This window comes from Mesoplodon densirostris, chromosome 1 (genome assembly GCF_025265405.1).
Source record: "Mesoplodon densirostris isolate mMesDen1 chromosome 1, mMesDen1 primary haplotype, whole genome shotgun sequence".
Classification (NCBI taxonomy): Eukaryota; Metazoa; Chordata; class Mammalia; order Artiodactyla; family Ziphiidae; genus Mesoplodon; species Mesoplodon densirostris.
This window is the reverse complement of record NC_082661.1, coordinates 221,076,950-221,091,003: the sequence shown is the minus strand read 5'-3', so window position 1 is coordinate 221,091,003 and position 14,054 is coordinate 221,076,950. Positions and strand designations below refer to the sequence as shown.

General features: G+C 39.4%; 1 protein-coding gene across 2 annotated transcripts in view; it reads right to left on the bottom strand.

Annotated features, from left to right (window-relative positions):
- Window positions 1–14,054, bottom strand: part of DAPP1 (dual adaptor of phosphotyrosine and 3-phosphoinositides 1) — a 60,998-nt gene that overhangs the window by 34,234 nt on the left and 12,710 nt on the right. For both annotated transcript variants that reach the window (XM_060115430.1, XM_060115421.1), the window contains 2 exons: window positions 6,067–6,189; window positions 3,282–3,415 (listed from right to left, as the gene is read on the bottom strand). In XM_060115430.1, coding sequence (XP_059971413.1) covers window positions 3,282–3,415; window positions 6,067–6,189 — 257 coding nt within the window. The remainder of the gene's footprint in view (window positions 1–3,281; window positions 3,416–6,066; window positions 6,190–14,054) is intronic.

Sequence of the window (14,054 nt, the reverse complement as noted above, 5' to 3'; positions counted from 1 at the left end):
TAGCTTTGCCTTCAGCTGGCAGGGACAGATAAGAGGAATATTTCAGAGTTACTGGGATCTAACTCAAGAGCTGGAAGCCAGTTTGTCAAGTACATATCTATCAGCACCCAGGGTCTGTAGCAGGGGTTTAAGTAGCAACAAATTCCCAACTGGGTAATGAATAGAACAGAGGAGAGGCAATGGAGAGCAAAAATCTCAGTTTCCTAAGTTTTATTGCAATAAATAAAATAACAATTATAGGGGCTTCCCTGGTGGCACAGTGGTTGAGAGTTCGCCTGCCGATGCAGGGGACACGGGTTCGTGCCCCGGTCCGGGAGGATCCCAGATGCCGCGGAGTGGCTGGGCCCGTGAGCCATGGCCGCTGGGCCTGTGCATCTGGAGCCTCTGCTCCACAACAGGAGAGGCCGCAATGGTGAGAGGCCCACGTACCGCAAAAAAAAAAAAAAAAAAAAAAATTATAGTGATGATAAGGCTACAGCAAGTTTCAGCTTTTTTTTAAATTTTTTAATTTTATTGTATTCATTTTTTTATACAGCAGGTTCTTATTAGTCATCCACTTTATACATATTAGTGTATATATGTGAATCCCAATCTCCCAATTCATCACACCACCACCACCCACCCTCCGTCACTTTGAAGAAAACTACCATAGGTGTCTGGATTACAAATCTTTATAATCCCTAGTGCATTAATCACAAACCTTCTTTAGTCAGATTAATCTATTTGCTGGGAAGCTTAATATTGACCCAAATGTAATCTGAGGAGCCTTTACTTTGGTGCAGTCTTAGGTGATCCTTTCACCTAGTGAATGGATCAGTGCCAGAAAAGCTCAACCGGAAAGTACTGCATTCACTTTGATCTCAAAGATGTGGTGTACACATATACACACACAATGAAATACTACTCAGCCATAAAAAAAATGAAATTTTGCCATTTGCAGCAACATGGATGGATTTGGAGGGCATTATACTAAGTGAAATAAGTCAGACAGAGAAAGACAAATACTGTATATCACTTATATGTGGAATCTAAAAAGTACAGCAAACTAGTGAATATAATAAAAAAGAAGCAGACTCACAGACATAGAGAACAAACTAATGGTTACCAGTGGGGTGGGGGAAGAGGGGAGGGACAGTATAGGGGTAGGGGGTTAAGAGGTACAAACTATTGTGCTTAAAAGAAGCTACATGGATATATTCTATAGCACAGGGGAATATAGCCAATATTTTATAATGATTATAAATGGAGTAAAATTTTTTAAAATTGTGAATCACTATATTGTACACTTGTAACATATAGTATTATACTTCAACTATACTTCAATTAAAAAGAACTTAAAATAAAACAAAAAAAGCTTTTAGAAAAAGGGGGTTTTGAAACCTGCTAGTAGGCAGAATATGTACTTTTTCCTAACTTGGAGAAAGTCTGGAAAGGAGTATGGAGAATGACCAAAGATTCTGAAAATAGATTCTAGAGAGAGAGTTTAAAAGAAGGGAGCTGGGCTTCCCTGGTTGCGCAATGGTTGAGAGTCCGCCTGCCAATGCAGGGGACACGTGTTCGTGCCCCAGTCCGGGAAGATCCCACATGCCGCGGAGCGGCTGGGCCCGTGAGCCATGGACGCTGAGCCCGCGGGTCCGGAGCCTGTGCTCCGCAACGGGAGAGGCCACAACAGTGAGAGGCCCACGTACCGCAAAAAAAAAAAAAAAAGAAGGGAGCTGATTTTGCTTGGCCATTACAATGGTAATGGCTTTGAAGGATACAAAGAGTTGCAACTTACAGTCATCATTCATTCATTTATTCATTCACTCACCCAAAGCACCACGCACTGTACCAGGACCTGGGAGACACAGAGAAGGACAAAAATTGAAGTAGACAAAACAGAGTCCTTGGCTTCAACATCTCCTCTCCATCGCCAGTGACCAAGAATTGAACAAAAATGAGTGTAGATGGGGACACAAGTAAGAAATAAGTCTGAAGGGAAGGGATTTGAAATTGAAATGCTTGCCAAGACCAAAGTAGCAAAGGAAATAAAATCATTGCCACTTGCCCTTTGTTTATGAGAATGATTGCTGGTTAAATGATAAAGTAATTTTCAGGGTTGATTAGGAGAATTTCCACCAGAAAAAAAAAGATGATTGCTTCAATTTTACAGTTTGAAATAATCTATCAAAGACCTTGTATGGTCAGTATAAAGTAAGTCAACTATTTTGTGGTTTCCACTGTGCTTTTTGTCTTTCCTTGACTCTGTGAGTCATATCAGGGTCTATTCAGGCCACAGAAATAGCAGAAAAGGAAAAGGCACTGGTGGCATTTTTCCCAGTGTGATCAACAAAAAGCCCACTAACCAAGTTTACCATGAAAATGAGTGTGTACAAATTCACAGCAACTGACTCTGCTATTAAGGTTTGAATTCCTCTTGTGCTTGGTTCTTGGAACTGTCCAACTTTTGATTAACTGAGAATCATCAACATTTAGGACATATAAAATTGTGATTCTATGTCACAAATACATAGGAAATCTTTTACTTTATTTAAATAGTATAGACAAATGGGTTAGATAATTTAAATACCAAGCGAGTGTGTTTGTTTTTTAACTTGAATTTTCTGGTTTGACTCTAACCACCCAGAAAGGAAATTTTAAACTATTTCCAGCCATACTTAAGTGCCATGTAAAAACTTATCAGAAACCAAGACAAGAGAAACAGAATTTTATGATGAAATTAAGAAATTGTTCAGGAGAGTAATTTCTAGTCAGTGTTTTTAATATTCAATGATCGTTGGGAAATTGCATTTCTTTTAAAACGGTCAAAAACTGCTCAAAATGATCATTTTTGGGTCTCCCCAGTATGCAAACTTCTCACACCTAAACTTCTGAGGAATCAAAGAGTTGTTCTTTCCTTTGTTCTTTCTTTGTTTACTGTATATATCATTATAAAACAAACAGGTCATTTGAAAGAAATGTGTTTTTAATCAATCCATTAAATAACACGTTCTGAGAAAACTACCTATTTTGCACAAGGCACACTGTTTCCTCCTAAAAATAATACTAACATACTGACATATATATATATATATATATATATATATATATACTGAAATATATATATATATTTTAATGTAGCATATGGCACTGTAATTGGAAAAAAAGTTTCTAAACATATCCAGTTGCATATAGTATGCACATAATTCAATAGAAGTGAAAACTATTTAATTGAAATCCTCTTTGTTCCACCTCGCCCCTGAAATGATATCTCACAGGTCAAGTATCTGTTCATAGCTTACCTGTCTCACTTCCAATCAAAGGCTGATTTGCAAAATGCTTGACAAAATCTTTCAAAGATGAGAATTCATTAAAGCCAAATTTAAATGAATATCCAGTATATTCGACGTGAAAGTGTTTGACAGAGTCTTTGGCTCTAAAAGGGAAAAAAAATGTTTAACATTATTTAAGAAACGAGTATCTTTTTTGAAGGGGAAGGTAACCTTAGGCATCAGCATCACCATTAAACCCTTCTCAAAGCTGAGAGTTATGACACAATCACTGAAACCACTGGCACTTAAAGAACAGCGTTGGTTTCTTCAGGCAGAGCGTGCTCTCAATTTTTCATTCTAATGAAAGACAAGAACTGGTGCTCCCTGTGTGTTCTCTGACTTGCCGAAACGAGTCTTTGAAGAATAACCTCTTACGGGGCATGAGTTTAAGAAGGGCAGGAAGAGAGATAATAGAAATGGCGAGTCACTCCCTCCTCACATTCTTCTCTGTGCCTGGCCCTCCTCCCTTTCTTGTTTGGGAGTCAATCCAAATTCTGCTTCGGTCACTTAATCAGTTATGTGAGCCCAGCCCTTTGCCTCCCATGCCTACTCCACTGCCTGCTGAATAAAATATCAGATTTCCTACACTGTCATTCTCCACTTCATTTTTGGAATAAGGCAGAGAATTAAATTTTTAAAAATTTATATATATATATATATACTTGATTTGACCCAATCCTATCTTTCTAGCCTCACTTCCACTATTCCTCTCTTGCAGGGCATGCTCCAACTTTAGCAAGCATCAGAAATCAGAATCACCTGCAGGGCCCAGATTTCTGGCCCCTACCCCCCCCCCCCGAATTCCTGATTCAGTAGGTCTGGGGTGGGGCCTGAGATTTGTATTCCTAACCTGCTCTCTGGTGATGCTACTGGTCTGGGGACCACACCTTGGGAGCTGCTGTAGTCCAGCCACGCCTACTATTCTCCTAGGAGTTTCTGCCTTTGTCCCTTAGCTCGTACAGTTCCCTTCACCTGTGACTTCTTCCACTTTGTTTCTGATCAAGTTTCAGTTCAAATGCCACTTACTCTATCAAATATTGCTTGCTACTTCCGGCTTGAGTTACTTGCCTTTTCTCTTCTCAACAATCCAAGCACTTACCTTGTTTTCTTTCATGGCATTTACAGCACTCTACTTTGTAGTAAGGTATTTGGATATGGCCTTATTGCCCCTGTGAGGTTATACTTCCTGATGTCAAGGTCTTTGAATCTTCTACAGCACTTATCAAAGTGGTAGGCACAGAGCGGATGCTTTGAAATATTTATTATTAAGGAAGTGAATGACCAAATAAATAAAAACAATCATTCTCCTGAGCTGGTCTGTGATTCCTCTTACTTTTGCTGGTGGTTATTATTTTTTAAAGCATTTCCAAGTGCTTGTAATAGAAAATAATATTTTATATTTTAACTTTGTATATAGATGTAATATATATGTCATCTCTTTGTAAGGAGCTTATGATATAATTGTTCAGGCGAGACATACAAAAATGAAAAGTTAACATTCTTTTAGCCAACAATTCCACAGATTTGTTTGAGATCTGGGGGAGATCCATGCAATAAAGGATCAACAATCTAACCACTTTAATGTAATTTTAACATTTGCTGTTGATATGGGAAAGCACAATTCCTGTTTCCCCCAAAGCAGAATTCTATTTCTGGTGAATATTTTTCCCAAAAATGCTTTTCAGAAAATTTGTAAATAAAATAAAACAATAATGGTTTGAGGTTATTGGCTGGGTGGCCAAGGGCAATTACATGGAGTCCTCACATCACCATTCTGACCTAGGGGCAACTCCCTGTGAACCCAGAAAGACTTGCTACATGTCAGTGGAAGCCAAGGTGACAGATGCTGACAGATAACCAGTGACTCCTCCTGATTATCACGTGACTAGGTCACCTTCTCTGAAAGGGAGGCCAACCAGGAGGAAGGGGATGGGAGAGAAACCCTGAAAGGCCTGGACAGTCACTGTTTTGAGCAGGGCATACCTGGTGGGGACTAGATTAACTTTCTTTTTTTTTTTTTTTTTTTTGCGGTATGCGGGCCTCTCACTGTTGTGGCCTCCCCCGTTGCGGAGCACAGGCTCCGGACGCGCAGGCTCCGGACGCACAGGCTCAGCGGCCATGGCTCACGGGCCCAGCCGCTCCGCGGCATATGGGATCCTCCCAGACCGGGGCACGAACCCGTATCCCCTGCATCGGCAGGCGGACTCTCAACCACTTGCGCCACCAGGGAGGCCCTAGATTAACTTTCTTAATAGGTGAAATGGAAATTCAAGAAAGAAGGTCAGTCCGTTTATAGAAAAAAACTAAAAGTTGCACACTGCCTGCTTGAGTTTGTGATTATGAAAATTGCACAGCCACAAGTCATTCTGATTTTCCAGAGGAAGCAAGGAATAGTGAAAGGGGCACTGGGCCAGGTTTCAGGGATGCGATTCTGGTGCTGTCTCTATCACTGATTTATTGGGTGGAAGACACTTTACCACTTCAGGTTTCCGTTTCTTCATCAGTCAAGCAAGAGTTCTGGATTAAACAATTCATGAAATCTCCTTCAGCTCTAACATTTTTTCTCCACCAATGGAAGGGGCAAGAATGTTTTTTGCAGGCTCACCACTCAGAGCTTGGCATCCTCAGACCTGCTGGTCTAGCAGGAATCAAGAGAACTCGGTTCTCTGGCCATCTGAGTGTGACCATGAAGTCAGTGCCCCTATAAACAAGAGGTGGGACCCCACTGAAGTTATAGAGTTCTTACGCATCCTACCTCACAGAGAGAGAGTACAGCCCTGTCCTTTCATTGCTGTTCCGCAGAAGGTAGCTCCCGTCGCATCCATTGGAGAGGAGAAGAGCCTCAGCTGCATGTCGGGTGAGGTTACCATGGTACCACCTGCGGAGGAGAGAGCAGCACTTTCACGCAGGGTGAACCACAGGGGGACTCTTCCTGCACTGGGTTTTCCTCCCAGCAATATTCTCCACTCTGGGAGGCCTGAGACCAAACTCTGAGCCAAAACATCAAGAAAAGGAAATTGCTGGATGAGGCCGAAGGCGAAAGGAGAGAGTTAGTTAATCTCAGAGTGTTATGGGTTGAATTGTATCCTGTTGAAGCGCTAAGCCCCAATACCTCAGAATGTGGCCTTATTTGGAGATAGGGTCTTCAGCGAGTTATAATGAGGTTATTAAGGTGGGCCCTAATTCAACAGGACTGGTGTCCTCTTGTGAAGAGGGGACTTCTGGAGACAGACTTGCACACAGGGAGAACGCCAAGTGAACATGAAGAAGGCCATCTGCAAGTCAAGGGGGCCGGGCTGGAGCAGATCCTCCTTCACAGCCCTCAGGAGGAACCCACCCTACTGACACCTTGATTTTGGTCATCTAGCCTCCAGAACTGTGAGATAATCAGTTTCCGTTGTTTAAGCCACCCATTTTATGGTACTTCGCCGTTGCAGTCTTAGCAAACAAACACACACTTTACTTTGTAGACAGAAAGTTTTTTAAAAATCCAAGTCAAAAGTAACCATAAGAATAGGTTTTGGCCAATTTTCTCTCTTTCTTTTGGTCTCTCTCTCACACTCTCTTTCGAAAGTGTGGTACCACCTTTTGCAGTGTAGAAAACCACTGAGCTGTTATACCAGAGTCCATTGTCATGAGGGAAATGAAGTTGAGCACAAGGAATTCAGATGTTTTATACTGAGATGCAAACCCCATCCAATATTGTTTCAAACTGACAAATATCTGCACAGCTGGGGAAGTCCTAAGGACATTCAAACTGATGTATGTGTTTTAAAAAACAAAATACAGGGCTTCCCTGGTGGCGCAGTGGTTAAAAATCCGCCTGCCAATGCAAGGGACATGGGTTGGAGCCCTGGTCTGGGAAGATCCCACATGCCACGGAGCAACTAAGCCCGTGAGCCACAACTACTGAGCCTGCTCTCTGGAGACCACGAGCCACAACTACTGAGCCCATGTGCCACAACTACTGAAGCCCGCGCGCCTAGAGCCCATGCTCTGCAGCAAGAGAAGCCCCCGCTCGCCGCAACTAGAGAAAGCCCACATGCAGCAACGAAGACCCAATGTAGCCAAAAAAAAATTAAAAAATAAAACCCAAAAAAACAGAAATACATCAGAAAAGGTAAAATATATCCACAGTAGAAAAAAAAATCTACGTAGTTCAAAAGAAAACATAATGAACATAAAGCTTTTTTCTCTCCCTTAATCCTCAGTCCCCCATTCCTTTCCCCAGAGGACCCCAACATTAACCATTTTTTGTGCTTCCTCCTGAGAGGTATCCCATGCATTTAGACACATTCAGGCCTGTCCGCTACCGCAGTTCTATGGAAATAAGAGCATTCCAGGCACACTGTTGTGCACCTCACTCCTTTTTCCTAATGACAGGTTTTTCCCATTCTTTTTAATGAGCTGATAGAGAGAGTTCAGTGTGGTGATGAGGATTGTGGGCTCTACAGTCAATCTGCCTGAGTCCCGATCTGGGTGGCACCTCTTATTAGCTGTACCACTGTGGGCAAGTTACCTAACCAATCCGAGTCTCTGTTTTCTCACCGCTAAAATAGAATTAATAACAGTTGTACCTTGTGGGCCAGTTGTAAGTCCTGTTCACATTAACACATATGAAATGGTCAAAACAGGCTTGGCAAACAGCAGGGCTCAAAACACATTAGGAGTTGTCATGAAGCCATTGAGATCCACAAAGCCATAACTTGCGATGTATCTTCTGTGCCGTGATTTTCTTGTTGCTCAAATATAATTGTTTATTACTTTCAACTTACTGCAGATAACAGAAAGCTCGGTCCTGGGGACAGTAGCTGCTGCAAGGGACCCACATTCCAGGGCAGTGGAGGGGAAGGGGACACAAGCAATTACACAAATATTGGTAATGTCAGTGAACTAAGTACTGTTAAAGAGACGTGCATGGTGTACAAGGAAGAGCCCTGCTCTGGGGGTAAGGGATCCTACTGGGATGTCCCTGTGGCATGATATTTTCACCTGATAATAAAAATTAAATGTAAGACCAAATGTAGAAGGAAGTTTCTACATAGGTCTCCGAGCTATCCCGTTTTCTAAATCTGCATCTTTAGCACATTTCCTCTTTGGGGCAGAGATGCCTCCATCCTGTGTTAGAAATGTGCTTGCTATCTAAAAGCAATGGAAAGGTGAAGCATTTTATAAGAAATCCCATTGACTTATTTACCCATTCATTCAAATAATTCCCAGACATGCTCAAATCTTCACGGAATGAAATTCTTACAAAAGAAAATTGGAACCTAAAACTAGTATGTTGTATGTCAATTATACCTCTTTTTTTTTTTTAAAGGACAATTGGAGGAGATAAAAGTGAGGCTATCAAAAATGTCAGGTTTGTTTACAGACAAAATTCTAATTCCTCTTGATAAGTGAAATCTCTATGAGGTCACAAGTTCTTAAATACATTTTGCCTGTAATTATTTTTTGAATGAACATTTCAGCAAACCATTCAGTTTGAGCCAATAGATTACTTATTTGAAGCAACAAAAAATTTTAATTTGTTTATTTATTTATTTATTTTGGCCGCGCAGTGTGTGGGATCTTAGTTCCCCAACCAGGGATCAAACCCGCGCCCCCTGTATTGGAAGCACAGAATCTTAACTGGACCACCAGGGAAGTCCCTTGAAGCAACAAAACTTGATCAACAAAATTCTAAAATGTAAAGAATTTGGACATTCCTTGGGATTCTTTTCAACAAGATCTGATGTCTGTCTAAAGCATTTACAGAATTCTGATCATTCTAGCTTGGCGGCAGTTTTTACTGAGAACTTTTTTATGGTAATCTTTTAAACAGTAGCTATATATCATAAACACATAAGAAATCCTTGACTATAAAGCAAGAAGGATCTCACTGTGCTCTAATTTGGAACATCTCAGGGAGTGTTAATTTCTGGGTGAGAAACATCACTTGGTTCAGTCAACATCACTGTCACAGTTTTCATGGAGTCCTGGGCCTGGGCAAACCTAAGACAGAGGCTGCCAGGCAGCCACCTATGCTTCATGATGTCTGCAGGGCCATGAGGACCCTCATTCCCCAAACAACTCTTCCACAAATACCTAAACTCCCTGTCTTAATTGAGTTAAGCATCCTTTCCTAGGAACTTCAGATCAGCATATCTTCCAGGGAAGTGACTATAAAGCCAAATAACATTACATACCCTTTGCAGGAATATGTCCATCTTTGGTAAGGATGGTTCAAGACTGTGTACATAAAGAGTGAAAGGTTGAAAATACAGTCTTATTCAGCTGGTAGTTTTCCCACAGTTAACCTTCTCTACCTTCTATCATTTGACTTTATAAATCTTTACCTATTAAGCTCAAATCTGTGCAAGGCATTGTATTAGGCAGGTCAAAGGGAACACAAACCCAGGCTGAGCCTCAAGAAACTATTAATCCAGTCAAGAGGGTAAGACAAGGACTTTGCAAACTACATCCAAGAGAGAGTAAAGTATCCAGTGGGGGTTATAGGAAGAAAGATCAAGGCCATTTTTTGAATGACCCAACATCTAAGTAGGCCTTGAAGAATATGTAAGTTATTTTTTAAAGAGTGCATTATTTTTTCTGATTATAAAGCATATGTAGTAAAAATTAAAATATGTACACATACAGAAGAGAAAATGAAAGTCTTTCACAGAAGAGGAAATATGTATTTCAAATAAACAGTCTCACTATTAATCAGAAAAATGAAATTAAAACAACAATGCAGTACTTTTGTAATCCACCAGATCTGCTAAAATTGAAGGGTTAGCATTAAGTACTGGAGAATTTGGGGGCCCTGGATATTATCATCTACTGTTGGCAGGTGTTTAAGTTGGAGGGGAACTTAGCACATCTAGTGTAACTGGACATGCACACATGACCAGCGACTCCACTTCTGGTGGCTTATTAGTGAAACACTCACACATACACAGAAGGAAGTGTGAATTAAGGTGTCTACTGCAGAGCGTTTGTGGGAATAAAAATTAGGAGCCATCCTAAATATCCACCAACAGTGAGATGACAGATAAGTGCAGTGCAGTGAGTGCTCATAGGATGAGATTATGTTAAAAGTTAACCGAAAGAGTCTGAAAAGCTAAGAACACTGTTGGCTGCGAAATGCTAAAGGCAGGGGGTTGGGTGCTACCAACACATGGTGAGGGGCTCCAGGAATGATTACCACCCTCTGATGGCCGATGCAGTCCTGAACAACTGAGAATTGTCCCGCTCAGAATGCTAATCACTCCCCCACGGAGAAACACGGAGTGAATATTTGTGTCCGCGCACATCAAAGTTGACAGATCCCAAAACATATGGTTAAGTTAGAGGAACTGGTGGCAGGTATAGACTGAAACCACTTAATTTTGAAAAATCTCTCTCATTCCTTCCACACAATACAACACATACACATATAATAATGTATAAAAGCACAAAATAGAAGTCTGATAAAATACACACCAAACTCATAGGTTTGGTCCTTAAAAGAAGGAACCAGGATTGAGGGTGTTGTTAAAGGGGACTTTAGCTCAATCAAATTTTGCTAATTTAGCTTGCTCTAATGAAAAATAAAATAAAATACATGCATATATTCATTGGGTAACTAAAATTGGAAAAAAAGAAAATTGTATGTCTACCTTGATCCAACCTCCAGGGCCCTGTTAATGTTGGCTTTATTTAATTATTTTACTTAATTTACTTATTCAACTATGGTTTATTGAACACTGGAAATGACCTAGCATTTGCAGGGAGAGAGAGAGAGACTTTTTCTCTATTTAAAGTCTGGTGGGATATGGAGTGACAATCGTTTAGGGAGCTATTCTGTGCAAAGGGAGTAACAGGAACAAAGGCCAAGAAGCAAGAGAATGCCAGGTATGTACAGGGTCAGAGCCCTGCATCGTGGGTTGAGTAATTCATGTGAGTGCCAAAGGGCAGCAGTCAGGCATGATGAGACGAAGCTGGGGGGAGACTGATGCTGTCTTATACTGGGCCCTGGATGCTGACAGTTCTTTGGCTGATGTCTACAGGGCTTTGTATGGATTAATACATATATACAATAGCTCATTACACAGAGTCCTAATTGCACGGGCCTAAAGTTCCTGTAATTGGGACTGTGTTTAACATCTCTTTATTTTGTTCTTCTGATTATTAGATGGAAGAGTCAAATTTTAAGGGGCTTGAAACTTACAAAATTTGGAAGTCTCTTTATGAAAATTAATATAAAATTACCAAAAAAAGAAAAGAATAATTATTTAGAATGAGAAATCACAATAGATTACAAATTTTAAAAGCTGACATCAACAAAATGAAAAGGCAACCTACTGAATGGGAATAAATATTTGCAAATCATATATCTGATAATGGGTTAATATTCAAAATAGATAAAGAACTCATACAGCTCAATAGCAAAACAACAAATAATCCAAAGCAATCCTATTTAAAAATGGGCAGAAGATCTGAATGGACATTTTCCAAAGCAGACACACAGATGGCCAACAGATGTATGAAAAGATGCTCAACATCACTAATCATCGGGGAAATGCAAATGAAAACCACAATGAGCTACCACCTCACACCTGTTAGAATGGCCATCATCAAACAGACAAGAACTAACAAGTGTTGGTGAGGATGTGGAGAAAAGGTTGGTGAGCATGTAAATTGGTGCAACCACTATAGAAAAAAGTAGGGAGGTTTCTCAAAAAATTAAAAATAGAGCTACTATATTGACCCAGTAATACCACTCCCGGGTATTTATCTGAGGAAAATTAAAACGCTAATTAGAAAAGATATATGCACCCCCATATTCATTGCAGCATTGTTTACAATAGGTAAGACATGGAAACAACTAAATGTCCATTGATGGATGAATGGATAAGGAAAATGTTTATATATATATATATATTTAGCCATAAAAAGAGTGAAATCTGGCCATTTTTGACAACATGGGTGGACCTTGAGTTCATTATGCTAAACGAAATGTCAGACAGAAAAAGATAGATACAGTATGATCTCACTTATATGAGAAATCCAGAAAACAAAACAACCAACCAAATTAAACAAAACTAAAACAGACTCAGAGATACAGAAAACAAATGTACAGTTGCCGTAAAGGAGGGGGTTGTGTGTGAACTATGTATAGGAGATTAAAGGGTACTAACGGCCAGATATAAAATAAATAAGCCACAGGGATGTAATATGCAGCATAAGGAGTATGGTCAATAATATTGTAATCGCTTTGTAGGGCACAGATGGTTACTAGACTTAGCATGGCAATCATTTCATAATGTACACAAATGTCAAGTCACTATGTAGTACACCTGAAACTAACATAATATTGTATGTCAACTATATTTTGATTAAAAAAAGAATAGAAATTCACCAAGCTTTTACTATGAAAAGATAATAAATAAGTAAAAATAAAACAACAACAAAAAACAAACAAAAAACCAAGTTCATGGATACAGAGAACAGATTGCTAGTTGCCAGAGGTGGGGGAGGAAGGGACAGTGAGACGGGTAAAGGGTACCAAAAGGTACAAATTTCCAGTTATAAAATGACTAAGTCATGGGGATGTAATGTACAGCTTGGTGACTACAGTTAATAATACTGTATTGCTTATTGGAAAGTTGCTAGAAAAGTGGATCTTGAAAGCTCTCATCACAGGAAAAAAAAGTTTTGTTAACCATGTGTGGTGATGGATGTTAACCGGACTGATTTCAGTGATCATTTTGCTATATATACATTATCAAATCATTATATTTATTTTACTCCTGAAACGAATATTATGTTATATGTCAATTATATCACAAATTAAAAAAATAAAAATAAAAAACTGACAAATATCACAAACATTTCAAAACTGAGAAAACAACTTATACTCATTAATTAGGTGTTTACATACCCCTATACCTTTTTTTCTCTATACTTTCGGCCATGTCATCTCTGGTTATTTCTTCATCTAAAAACAATTGTATACTACAATTTTCTATATAGAGGATAGAATAAGAATTCAGTCTTTTACCTATAATATTTTTTTAAATTATTGACAGCATAGAAAAGTTATTTTCAACTTCACGATGTGATATTACTAATGAAGTTTTTAGGACCGTTGGAAAATTTGAGAACCTCTATCAAATTTCTTTCATAAATGAGCTGTAAGATTTCAGGGTGTTTAAAATTGTAATGTTCAGGGACTAATCTTAAATATTCTTTGAGTTGACTACATTTATTTTAACTACATCACTAGGGTCTGTCTAAGGCAGAGGACCTGAAGCTGAAGCTTCATTGGCTTCACTCTCTCACTTCTGGTGATTATAAAAGTCATGTCTGCTTTTTATTTTTTTAAAAATCAAATAATTAAAAGTGTTTAACTTAGTAAATAAAAGCCACATATAATCCCTCATCGCAGAGAAAATCACAACCAGCAGCTTGGTTTATATTTCTAATTTTTGTACAGTGTGTGAATAAAGTCTAAACCCTAATGAGACCCTAATGAGGTTTCAACAGATGGTCTCAGAGCTACTTCTTGGAGTTATATAGACGATACTTATACAAATAGTTAGAAGCATTTAGAATGTTCTCTCTTTTGCTTCCATCGTCTTCAACTTCTCCTTTTACAATAGATTTTCAGTGCCTTGATCACCCAGAGAACTTATCCTCTGAATACCTTCTAAATTTTCAAAATCTATCTTCAAGGTAAGATCTGATGTGCAAAACGAAGCCCCACAGGATCTCCCCCTT